Source organism: Lolium rigidum, chromosome 5 (genome assembly GCF_022539505.1).
Source record: "Lolium rigidum isolate FL_2022 chromosome 5, APGP_CSIRO_Lrig_0.1, whole genome shotgun sequence".
NCBI classification, from domain to species: domain Eukaryota; kingdom Viridiplantae; phylum Streptophyta; class Magnoliopsida; order Poales; family Poaceae; genus Lolium; species Lolium rigidum.
This window is the reverse complement of record NC_061512.1, coordinates 99,411,683-99,424,456: the sequence shown is the minus strand read 5'-3', so window position 1 is coordinate 99,424,456 and position 12,774 is coordinate 99,411,683. Positions and strand designations below refer to the sequence as shown.

Genomic DNA, 12,774 nt, shown 5'->3' with positions numbered 1-12,774 from the left:
ATACCCGATACAGATTATGAAGATGGACCAACGCAAGGACTCGACAAGCTGGACCCACAAGGAATATCAACTTGGACTACAAGAAAAAAGACTCCAATACGAATTCTACTAGGACTCTTGTAAACCCTAGCCTGGTTGATATATAAAGCCAAGCTGGGGCACCCCTTAGAGGACAGATTCAGGAACAGAAAACGTAAACGCGATACGCCTAGACATCGCAACCCGCATATTAGAACTAGACTAGATACAACAACTCTGCCAATGGCGGCCCCCTGTACACATATATTCATATAGTGGATTGCTAGCAGGACGTAGCGATCCTCCACCGCGGGGACGTGAACCTGGGTACGTCGTGCCTTCTCTCGCTCCCAGAATCTCCATCGCCGCCTTCCGTCAACCCTAAGACCCTCATGGTGGGCATGCCGAGGAACCGCCTCATCAAGGGGTCTTAGATGTGATGAAGAATTTGCTTCCCATGATGTTGTACGGACATGGCTTGCGGAACGATGTTTCCGTCCACACCAAACACGAGGTTACCGTAGCCTGGTGATTGATGATTTGCATTAGCAGCCTGCAAGTGGCACGTGGGGGTGGAAACACAGGTGGACTTTATTTTTGTGTGGCGCTCCTTGAGTACCAAGTCTTGATTTCCAGGGTGAAAACCATAGGTCCGACTCTCATTGGTTGTACTTGGAAATGCCGATTGTCTACTTGTTTAAGGCATTGTCTCGTGTGCTCAGAATTTTCTCCTGAGTGAAAACCTATGATCTATTGATCATGGGATGATGATGCTTGTGTACTTTCCCTTCTTGGAGGCGTCACTTTTGGAGATGTAGTCCGGGTGCCATCTTTGGGGTGGATTTGGTTCTGTTCCTGTGAGTGATTGATAATCACGACGGGTTCCTTTTCTTCTTGATTTTTTATTTTTGGTTGTGTGCATCCTTTATCTCCTGACTAGATCGGGATACTTTGTTGGTGTAGAGATTGGGCATAATTGATATCTTCACAATATTAATTTGTTCCATTTTGAAAAACCATTCATACCATCCATTGTACCAAGCATAACTCTCTCACATAGAAATAGACGAGTTTTCTTGGGGTGTGTGTGTTCTTTTGGGGGCAAGGGTGGGGGATACCAAACAAAGGACGAAAATTTGTGGCCATTCCAGGTCCAGTCCATTTCTACTTGGAAAAAAGCACTTGCACCAGTGTCATCTCCATTTCTACTAGCCATATCGTAACATTGTAGTCGATCTTATATTCAAATTTTCCATTGGAAAGATTGTAAGATCGTTTTTCTTATCATTGTTCTTGAAGAAAACGATCCTATGAATTTTATGTTTGCGATGTCTCTGATGAATCGCTCGTAGTCTCCACGGAGTTGGGGCAGAGGTGTAGCCTTGTTGCCCATGAACATAACATTAAGAGGATTCATGGTTTGATTCGACGTTATTTGTTATTTGTTATTTGTATGTGATATTTTTATTTGCCTCAAGCCTAGATCAAGATTGGTACCTGATGTATAGATGGTTTGTGTAAGGATGCGGAATTAGAAGAGGAACATAGAAGAATAAAGCCTTGAAGACAACAATAATAAGATAGAGTGGAGGTGCTTTGCCGATCATGCTATAGTCACAAATCGTTAAGGCTTTCGTCTAATTAATACCTTAATAACAGGTGGGAACAAAATCATCAACACCAGATTGGGCAAATGAAGCCTAGTTGTGGAGGCACATACCAACCACATATCCAACATTTGATGTATTGGTTATCTTGCATATATAGATATAGATGTTTATCTCATATAATCACTAACATTTGTACTAGGTTTCAATTGAAACTCTTCACTAGGGCTATTTCATTGCACTACCCTACTCAAAGCTTGGCTTCTGCCGGTCCTCTGCTGCCTCGACCTTTCATCGAAGCTCCGCCAACATCCGGATCGTTGGCACACCCACACCCCCACCAAGTTCGTTGCTCACCGCTAACTTGCTCCATCCTTGACGATGCCTTCTTCGCTGCCGTCTCCCTAGCGGTCGTGGCGACGTCTGTCTTAAGTGGTGGTGACGTTTAAGGGATGGGAGGACATAAAGCTTAGAGCATCTTACGTATTGGGACCGCCGGTAGCAAACGCCGGCTAAAAAGTTTAGACTCTCCAAACCGGTCAGCCCAATAGCATGTGCCGGCAAAGACATGGCAGATGAGAGAGAGTGTAGGTGGGGAATTAAAAAGAAGAGAGAGTGGTAGGTGGGGGAGAGAGAGGGGCTAACGCGTGGGCCAGTGAAAATCTTCCTAGGTGGAGTTTTGTTGCTTGTGTTGCAGGCGTCCCCGATAGCTTCTCTTCGCACATGGATCGGTTGGGGCTCGCCGGCTATTCTAGTGAGCTCGTGATGACGAGCAGTTTCTCTCTCTAGACTCCTTAGACTGCTGCCGGCGATGATTTGATGCTCCCGGCGGAGCTGCTCTTAGATGAGAGGGAAGGAAAAGAGTTAACACGAGAGAAGGGATAAGGCCTCCGCGCAGGTAGGGCCCACCCCGATGTGTTCACTTTGACCGTGCCCACGATTGCCCGGTTAATAAGAGCCGGTTCGCTGAACTTGGCGAAGGGGATTTTCAGACCAGAATTGTTTTCACTCGATCAGTGGAATGGTTTATTTACAGAAAAGCCCTCAATATAGTAATGCTAGCGCTACAGCTACAATAAGTCGGAAGAAGGTCGCACCGCTAGGACGTTGGGTAAGACCTAAACTATTCAGAGGGCCTCCCTGCATAAGCCTGTCATCAGAGCGCCAAAGCCCTAGAAGCGTGACTCCCCCGGCGGCGCCTACCATGTCGACGCCCTCCGGCTCCGGCGAGGCGGACGGAGCAGCTCCCACCGCCTCCACTTACTACGACGTGTACGGCCCCGACGTACGTGCTTTCTTCCCGTCTTTTTTTTCTCTTCTTTGGGGGGTAAATTAAGGTTTCTCTGTTTCAGAGTGGTAGAACCGGGGAAGTTTTTAATCCCCTGGAACTGTATTAATCTGTCGCTAGGGAAGCCTGTATTTTCGTTTTTTTTGTTTTCCATTTGACATGGAAAGTACTTACTGTACTAAATGGTTTTTCCCTGCGGGGGGAAGTGTCCAAAAGTTTTTAATTTGGGAGAGATTTCTCAAAGATACGAAGCAAGGATACTTAGACATGGTGATATGGTAGAAATAAAATACAGAGGCATTGTACTGTTCCACTGAACTTTTGTGAGGCATATAGGCTGATTGCTTGTTCGACAGAGGAGTGTGTTTCCCATGTCAAATGGAAGGAATGCACTCCACTTGAAATTGTTGGATACCATTTGTGTTTTTTTTATCAGAGTTTGCTCTTAGCACCAGAAATCGTCTATGCTGGCTCTATTATCATATATTTAAATTGTACCCTAAATGTTACAAATGGACTATAAGATGCAATAGTGATGTAAGTTTTATTTTATTTTTCAATATGTTATCATAACATTTATATAGTTGGACATCTGGATATTTGCTCATTGGTTATTGTTCAAGCGTAACCGTCTGCATCTAATTTTACTGATTTTATTAACACATTTGCCTATATAAACTATACCCTATTACTTATCGAACTAACTCTGGTGATGTTGTTTTCTATATCCAATTCAGGCCAAACCTGATGTTGTTTTTAAGGAGGCCACTTCAGATTCTACATTAAATTTACAGGTTCCTTTCATAACAGAAACACCATGCAAATTGGCCTCTAATTTATTTCTCTTGTAATGCGCCATTTATTTGTGACACAGGATGTCCAGGGGTTAGTCACCTGGGTTATTGGTGAAGGCATATTGCCTTCTTGGGTGTTCATTAAAGTAAACTCTCTTTCCTCGTACTTATTGCTTTGTGGACCACATGATTCTCTTTTTTTACTTTCCACTGTATTAGCCATTATCGATGATGAATAACTGAGGTTTTTCCTGTTTATATTTGTCATCACTGTACTTTGGACTGAGAACAACCTGTTCTTCAATTATTAAATTCCATCTCGGAAACATGTGCCACATCTGTTAGCAGTAGCAGAACCATATAAAAATTATTTGTAGCTCGTGATGATTTTTTTAAAAGATGTTTATTTGTAGTAAGTACTGATACTTGATTTGTGTATGTAATATTGCTTTTCTAATTGTTTTATTAAATCTTGCCTCTTCTTACCACTAAACGTATGCTTGTTTTTGATCTTCAGAACAAGCCTCTTATCCCAAAAGTTATCCTTTTGTATGTCCCTGGCCTCGATGCAGCTTTATATATGTCGCAGTCCCGCCTCCTTTCTTCTTTGAAAGAATTGTGTGGCAATCCAAAACCTGTTCTAGCTTCAAGGTTTGTGCATTAAACAGAAGTCTTAAAAGCTGTGCCCACAGGTTTTTGTATTCTGGTGTATTATTAATATATAACTGATCTTTTCTGGCAGTTGTATACCAGATGAAAGGCATACCATTGATGCACTCCTAACATGCAGAGTAAAGCGAAAGCGGAATGCACAAGCATCAAACCATTCACATGAATTTGCTGGAGGTATGAGGCTACGACTCCTGAGATTGTGTTTCTACTTGTTGAAGTTAACTGTATTCTGCTTTGTTGGGCTCATATTATGTGATTTCTTCTGCTATTACAATAATAGCCATTAGCCGCTGAAAATTATGTGAGGTTTGCTTGATGGTTAAGATTCTGGTTTTGGAAGTCTGTTATTTATTTAACAACTACTACCATCCTTTCTGCTGCCGTTACTTCCTACAAGATTGTCATTTTATAACTTGTAATAGGAGCACTTGCTACTTTTTTGTCACTGCCATTTTACTGTTATTTACTTGTGCATTGTGCATTTCTCAGTCATGTTCGCATCTTGCATTATAATTTGAAGTAATGATCACATTTGAAGTTATTCTCATTGGTGCAAACCCCAGAATTGAGAGTATAGCCAATTATTCGGAATCTGATGTATCTTCTGCTGAGCATCTATCATTTGTTTCTCTTAGCTCAAGATGTCTTTCCTAACTCACTAAGCTCAAGATGTTCTTCTCAATCTCTCTAATTTCAAGATGTCTACTAAAAAGTTTCTATCCAATGATTCCTTCCCATTTATGTTGGTTCATATGGATATTTGGTGTTTATGGACATATACTGAAATTAGATTCTTATTTCCTTCTCTGATAAAAGTGGGTGCTCCTGATTCCTGAACCTAAAATGATTTTTAATTTTTTTTGTGTGAATTTGTTAACCTTTTTTAGGTAAGATATCAAGTCTGGATGACCTAAAAGATGTACCATTTCCTGTCAAATATTACACACTTTCTGCGAAAGACTTAGAAGATAATGGCTACCCATCCAGTTTGTCAGGTTGGATTTTATTTTCTGTCTCCGCCTTCCATTTTTATGCTCTGATGTTAAAATGAACGTTTTTTTTTCTTGCCACAATTGCCAGGTTTTGTCCCTACAGTTCCAGCTCCTTCAGGCTCTTGTCCACACGAAATTCTAGCACTTGATTGTGAGATGGTAATATGATTTTCTGTTTCTTGAATGTCTGTCAATGTACATTTTGAGGCCCTTCTTTGATTTGTCCCTCCAAGAAAATTTGACGCATTAGATGTGTCTAGTTGGTACAGTTATGCTACTTTCTTAAGTCTTTTTCTAATACTCCTTAAAAAATTATTTCATGTTACTTCTCAGTGTGTGACGGCTGCTGGATTTGAACTTACAAGAGTGACATTAGTCGATATTAAAGGAGAGGTATGGACATCCCACTCCCAAGATTGGTTAAAGCTTCTTGCACATTGCTTTTATGAAGTTCCTTTGAAGAATTGTCTCTATTACTGTCGAGAAAAGTCTACATTACACTTCATCTCGGGCTGAGCGGCCACCACTCCTCATGAGCCTGCTGGCCCCACGACCTCTGTTTCGCACACCCTATGATTCCAACGACCGTACGCCTGCCCTTTTATCTGAAAGAAAAATGCTGCCAACCGCCCAATCGAAGTAAACCACATGACAGCAAGCTCTCTGTCAAGTGTACGAGAGGGAAGATATAGAGTATCAGGTGTGGGATGGCGAAGGGAGATTAGGCAGATATGGTGATTGATGCGCTGGGAGGGGCATGTACCCTGGATGGCTGGAACTAGGAAGGTTCGGGTTAGGGTTCAGCTAGGGGTGAGGCTCTGACTAGGCAGCAGGGAGGGTAGGAGGGTGTGATGTAGGCTGCGTGCCTCGGCGGCATGTCTCCCTCGGCCGGTGTCAGAGTGGTCCTTGTTTTGTGAGTTTGACTTGATAATGTGAACGAAACTTAAGTTAAGGGCTGTAATCTGAACTTTGGGACAAGTTCAGGGGTGTAATATGGACTTCTCTTCTCCCATCACTTTAATGCTTGCCTGGATTTTTTTATCTCCTTTGGATCAAAAGTGATCTTAAATTGACAAAATAAATATTTCTTCTTTATGTATGCTTGCATAAGTGCATGACCCATTATTTTCTTCACACTACACTGCCCATGTGCCTATATTAATTTTGTTGCAATCTTCAGGTGGTACTGGATAAACTAGTTAAGCCTGCCAATCCAATCACTGATTACAATACAAGGTAATACGGTGCCTTTGCTTTCCTTTCTTCTCAGGCTACTAAGTACCTATTGAGTGTTTTAGTTAATTTTTCCTCGACATTGAACTGAGTTATGATATTTGAAGATGGCTGGAATCTTTACCTCTGTGAAGCACATGCCTTGTGCTATCAAATTCTTATTTATTAATTGAAATTGCACTGACCTAATTTGTGCTTTTTTGCTCCCTCCCATGATTACTTTCGTAATATCCTCGATAGGCTCTGAGTGATAGATTTGAGTGCTATTATTTTTAATAGTGCAGGTTCAGTGGAATCACTGCTGAGATGCTATCCGATGTGACCACAACCCTCCAGGAGATTCAGGTGACATGTTTCTAATTTTCTCATGATCTTTTGTATGCGTGCCATAAACTCATCATACTTTGGCTGACACAACCATTTTGCTCTTTCCAGGAAGAGTTTATTGGACTTGTGTACAAAGAAACCATTCTTGTTGGGCATTCTTTGGAGAATGACCTTATGGCATTACGGATATCTCATGATTTGGTCATTGATACTGCTGTTTTGTACAAATATAATCGTGGCCCTCGCTGTAAAATTGCTTTACGTGTTCTGGCAAACAAATATCTTAGCCGGGAGATCCAGAACACAGGTTCTGGGCATGACAGCGCAGAAGACGCAAGAGCTGCTCTGGATCTTGCCCTTTTGAAAATCAAATACGGTAGAATATACTTTTGAGTACTGTTTTTATTGCTTGGCCAACTGTCGTTTCTTTGAATTGTGTAACGGGGCATCAACAGAGCATGACTAGCATATGTTTCGGTATTCTGTTTGTTTTCCAGTTGGTTGCATTTTCTATGGTAACGTCTATCATCTGATGTCTAGTTCACCAGGTCCTGATTTTGGCTCTCTGCCATCGTTTTCGAGGCGAAAGTTGGCTTCTGTTCTGCATGAAAGTGGGAAAAAATGTTCCCTCATTGATGACGTGGGCGTTCTTGATCGCTATTCAGATGCTTCTTGCAATTCAATTGCAGTTTTCTCAGATGATGATGCCCTCTCTAGATCAATGAAAGAGGTAGTACTACAGATTTCTAGTGGCAGCATTGCTTCTCTATTTTTGTGCAAGTTCTCATTAGTTGCTGAAATCCTACTGCAGGTAAAGAATGACAATATCAGCTTTGTCTGGACTCAGTTTTCTGGATTGATCTCTTATTTACTTAAAAGAGCTCAAGATCCTGAGAAATTGAAATCCTGTGTTGCAGAGGCTATAGCATTGAAAACATGCGACAGAAAAACTGCTCGGAAAAGAGCAAAGGATCAAACTTGCCCTGAGTTAAAGGAAATTTTGAGTGAATTGGACAAGAAAATTAGAAAATTATATGATACACTGCCTGAAAATGCTATGTTTATTATATGCACTGGTCATGGGGATACACCTTTGGTACAAAGGTAAATATGTTCAGAAAGTTATATTTCTTGAGCTGTAAAACTGTTGCGCCGTGTTGCGTACCTACCTTTATTAACCCTAGTACGGCATGCAGATTAAAGAAAATGCTTAACCATGGAGAAGAAACAAGCGAAAGCCGGAAAAATATTGTTGAAGCACTGGAAGATTTACAAGCTCAAGCAGAAGTTGCGCTATGCTTCTGTTGTGTCAAGCATTAGCTGTAAGCAACTTTTCCTTTTTTCCCCGCATTCTGAGTTTACATTGTTGAGAACCATTTTTAAAGATTAATGTACAAAATCGCTTCAGTAGTTTTAGGAAGGATGGAGTCAACGAGCATTTCTTAAACTTTGGTAGTTTTAGGATGCAGCCCTACATGGATCCTAACAGCCAGACATGTAAAACTTTTGGCTAGGAAGGATTCATTTCCGAAACATGACTTCGAAGTTCCAGATGTGCTATCTGGTATGGGGTTATAAGTTGTAGATTCTTGTGTAGCAAATGTTCCAAATTCCAGCAATATACTACCTCTGTCTCGCCTGACATTTGTTTAATTCTAAATGTATCTAGACGCTATTTAGTGTCTAAATACATTCAGATTTAGACAAACCTCACACATCTATTTATAGACGGAGGGAGTACTACTAACATATAGGAAAAATTTGCCACGGGACACAGTTGAATATAAGGATAGCGTAGATAACAATTCTATAGGTATTTGTTCTGTCTTGGAGGGCAGAATGCTTTCAGTATTTTATAGTAAAACCGACAACATTTATTTGTACATGCACCTGTGTGAATTTACAAATCTCAAATCATCTGCAAGCTAAAATTTACAAATCTCAAATCATCTGCAAGCTAAAATTTACACTATTTTTTTATCTGGTAATGTTGGAATAAATTTGGTGCAATTCTTAAAAGTGACCTCGGAAAGTTCCCATGCGTAAATGACCACAGGCCATTTTTGTTTTTTGAACGTTAACTTTGTCTTCAAAGTTAGACCATCAATTCCATCTTATATTGGTGACAACCGAATTCCTTTTTAGGGAAAAGTCTTGAGCTGTTTAACTTTTTGCAGACCAGGTAAAATCAGCAGGAAAGCTGTTCAAGATGACGTCGGTCGGCACTCTCAACCAGGACCTGGCCATGTGTGCAAGCAAAGTTGGCACAATAGTGGACAGCATTGTTAGTTGCTTGTCGTACAGATTGGAACATGAAACTAGGAAACCCAGAAGCGAGCTCATCAACCTCGTGCAACAACATCGAAAATGAACACCATCTCACATAGCAAGAGCTAATTAGGGTACTGACACATGTAGTATTGAAGACAACACAAGTGAGGGAAATGTATGATACTTTTTTTAAGTCACGTGATTTAGAGATGAGGACAAAGTTGGCTCTTTAAATTTAGACTCTAAAATCGTTTGTTTTGTTTCACAAAACATTTCTAAACGATAGTTCTAACTCGGTGGTTTTAACCCTTTGATTGGGTGTGACACGTACAGTCACTACGTTGGTGGCTTGGTGCTGTGACAGGCTAACATCTCATTGCCATTCGTCTACCACATCGAAGCTACAATTAACAAAACTGGATAATTTAAACCATATAGGAAAGTTATTTGAATTTATAGCCATACAGGAAAATTATCGAGTTTTATTCATGTTGAATTGATTGACATTTTTTCACCCCTACAAAGTACTTTGTTCTTGAATCTTGAAAACGGTCCCAATCCAACATAAATGCCAAAGTTAACTTGGGCTCTATAGTCTGTCTTTTTTTTTTCAAAATTTTAAAAACGGTATTCCCAGTGTTAAAATAAAGCTATATGTCATACATATGTATCTATAAGTTGTGTAAAAGTTCAATATAAAATACGTTATACTCTAGGTGACACCAACAAAGATAAATACTGAACCATCATCCATCTCATTGCTGACATTGTCAAAGGTGGCATGATGTCTGTCATGCATGCATGCATCTTGTTCCACCTTTTGATCCTCTAGGATCTAAGGCTGATCTAGGTTAAGCTCATTGTCTTTGCTATCTTTTCCTCAAACAAGAACTCCTCTTTGGTCTTACTTGCATCTTGATCCATCCAAATAAAATCACTTAGTAGGTTCCCCCATAGAGCATCTTGTGTGATTCACTCTTGTTAGGATGTGCATTTAGGTCTCGATCTTCCTCATTATATGATAGACAACTTGTTTGTTTCTGTCATTAGGTTGTTGGTCGCTTTGCTAGTACTACTTCGAGTGATTTCTCCTCCCCGATGTATGCACAATTTACTTGATGTATAAATATGATTTTTTTGTTGACTTCTCTTTATTTTGTTATCAACAGAAAATAAACAAAGTATGATCATTTTTTCTATTGTGGTGCATTATATGGGTGGGATGTTGGCGTGCAAGAAATTTGTTAACGTTTTTTGCTATTGTTGTATGTACCCATGAAGTTTCAACATTCTTGTCACTCATTAGATGCTATATCATTGAATGCATGCAGAATAACACAGGGGATCAAATATTTCAAGAATGATTCTATTGAATGGACGACGATGATATTATTATTATCATGAGGACGCGAATGATTTCTTTTTAAAGTATCAATCCAACTCAACAAATATCAAACCCTAAGTTTCTTGTTAGTACATATTATTTCTTTCAGTGAGAGACGACGTTCTCATCGATATATAGACACATCTCGTGACATTGTAATCTTCAAGTTTCATGACTCTGGTGTCTGGTTTGTGTTGTACGAGTGGTGTGTGGTGTGAGTGTATGTGTTCGCGTTTTTTTACACGAGAGGGACAAAGGGCACACTCTTGTATACACCATGCCTATTGTGACCCAAGAAAAGACTGCTACAATCACCATGCTACATAGGCAAAGAATGTCCACCTCAAGATCCGCAAGGCCAAGCAGATCCTGCCACGTGCTACATGGGACCCACGGCATATGGATAAGTGAATCCATCGTGGCGCCAAGGCCAACCAATGGGATCGGAGCAAGCCTCACCCTATCCACACGCCCACCACAACCCCATTTTCCCTCCACAACGTTCCCTTCCCACGATCAAAAACAAAACCATCACAGCACCCCCTCACCTTGATGCCAATCAAACACACTCCACACACACCGAATTAATCAAGGAACCTCAACAGGACCATGGCAGGTGTGAACTCCAGTGTGGTCGGCCTCAAGCCCGCCGCAGCGGTGCCGCAGTCTGCCAACGCCTCGCCCGCGGCGGCAAAGCGCGTGCAGGTCGCCCCGGCCAAGGACCGGCGGTCGGCGCTTCTCGGCCTAGCGGCCGTCTTCGCCGTCACGGCTGCCACCGGCTCCGCAAATGCCAGCGTCTTCGACGAGTACCTCGAGAAGAGCAAGATCAACAAGGTGTGTGTTCTCTTTCCTCCCTGTCGTCGATCGTCCGTTTCTTGGCAAAATGAAGGTCATTTCTCACCGGAGATTCACTAACCTTTTGATATTTGGCGTGTGATCAGGAGCTGAACGACAAGAAGAGGGCGGCCACCAGCGGTGCCAACTTCGCACGCGCCTACACCGTGCAGTTCGGCAGCTGCAAGTTCCCCTACAACTTCACCGGCTGCCAGGACCTCGCCAAGCAGAAGGTAAATCATATTTCAGATCAGACCATCGTCAAAATTCTTGATCGATCGCCCGGCGGATTCTGATTTCTGATCATGTCTTGTGTGGTTGCAGAAAGTCCCGTTCATCTCCGATGACCTCGAGATCGAGTGCGAGGGAAAGGAGAAGTTCAAGTGCGGATCCAACGTCTTCTGGAAATGGTGAAGCTGAACGATTGGCCAAGGAATATGGCGAGTGCTGATGTGATGCTTGTATCTCAGTGCGTGTACCTAGATGTTCAAACTGCGGAAGTATTTCGGCTGTAAACTTATTGTCATTGTATTTCACCAACAAGTGGGAATTCGGTTTTCACCTGGATATACACGTGTTTGTTGGCACAACAAGGAGTCTAGAACACAAATTCAGCTAATCTAGCTGGGTACTTCTCCCACTTAATTAGTCTTACCGTGCCATGGGACCCATTCAGATGGAGCCTCCGTTCTTCTTGAGTGGTTCAGACTGTTTTCTTTCGGAAATTCAGCTGGAAACAGCAAGCATACGGTTCATTTTTTCCTCTTTTTCTTTACTTGAAAATTATATGTATCATACGTACACTTTTGGAGAAGTTGTTGGTCTGTCTTTCGACAAGATTCCAAATGATTCAATCTATTATAATAAGAATATAAACGCTGAGTTATTCCGAGAAAATCTTACCGAAACCGATATTACAACACACCCCAAAACAGGGGTCATAGAACAATGGTGCCCACAATTGTTTGTTTATAAGTCTTCCCCAAATAGAGACCCCTACTGATGTAAACAAATTTCACATTTAGATGAATTAATATGACAAATGTTTTGACGAATGGCATGAAAATGTTTTTTGATTCAAAGAGAATATTTATCACGAGTAGCATGAACATATTAATAAATACACATGAATTTTTTTCTCAAACAGTGTATAGAAAATTAACAACCAACGTTTTCCATTTACTAAATAAAAAATATGTCTTAAATATTCCTGAACAATATATATATATTTCTTCTATGAATATTTTGTTTGATGTACATGTTTAATATGTTTGAACACATTTTTTTATAAAATATTCTAGATAAGATTATACATAAAACTTACTTCATATTTTGAACAAGAAAAGTCACTTTT

General features: G+C 40.9%; 2 protein-coding genes across 5 annotated transcripts; both read left to right on the top strand.

Annotated features, from left to right (window-relative positions):
• The first annotated feature begins 2,597 nt into the window (after positions 1–2,597).
• LOC124653301 (small RNA degrading nuclease 5-like) lies at positions 2,598–9,436 on the top strand. Of its 4 annotated transcripts, none has more exons than XM_047192370.1 (15): positions 2,598–2,910; positions 3,651–3,707; positions 3,788–3,853; positions 4,225–4,358; positions 4,450–4,553; positions 5,267–5,367; positions 5,444–5,530; positions 5,705–5,764; positions 6,552–6,607; positions 6,889–6,949; positions 7,040–7,307; positions 7,480–7,661; positions 7,743–8,035; positions 8,128–8,253; positions 9,114–9,436. In XM_047192370.1, exons 1-14 carry the CDS (start codon positions 2,647–2,649, stop codon positions 8,249–8,251), a joined length of 1,857 nt encoding a protein of 618 aa, XP_047048326.1. In that variant the 5' UTR covers positions 2,598–2,646; the 3' UTR covers positions 8,252–8,253; positions 9,114–9,436. The 4 variants fall into 4 exon arrangements, with proteins under 4 accessions (XP_047048326.1, XP_047048325.1, XP_047048327.1 ...); XM_047192369.1 differs by having other exon boundaries at positions 9,109–9,436; XM_047192371.1 differs by having other exon boundaries at positions 5,267–5,374; positions 5,460–5,530; positions 9,109–9,436.
• Positions 9,437–11,086: 1,650 nt separating this feature from the next.
• On the top strand, positions 11,087–11,987 carry LOC124652087 (photosystem I reaction center subunit N, chloroplastic-like). The gene is made up of 3 exons (XM_047191114.1): positions 11,087–11,420; positions 11,528–11,653; positions 11,745–11,987. The coding sequence occupies exons 1-3, from the start codon at positions 11,196–11,198 to the stop codon at positions 11,832–11,834; spliced, it is 441 nt and encodes a 146-aa protein (XP_047047070.1). The 5' UTR covers positions 11,087–11,195; the 3' UTR covers positions 11,835–11,987.
• Positions 11,988–12,774: the final 787 nt, after the last annotated feature.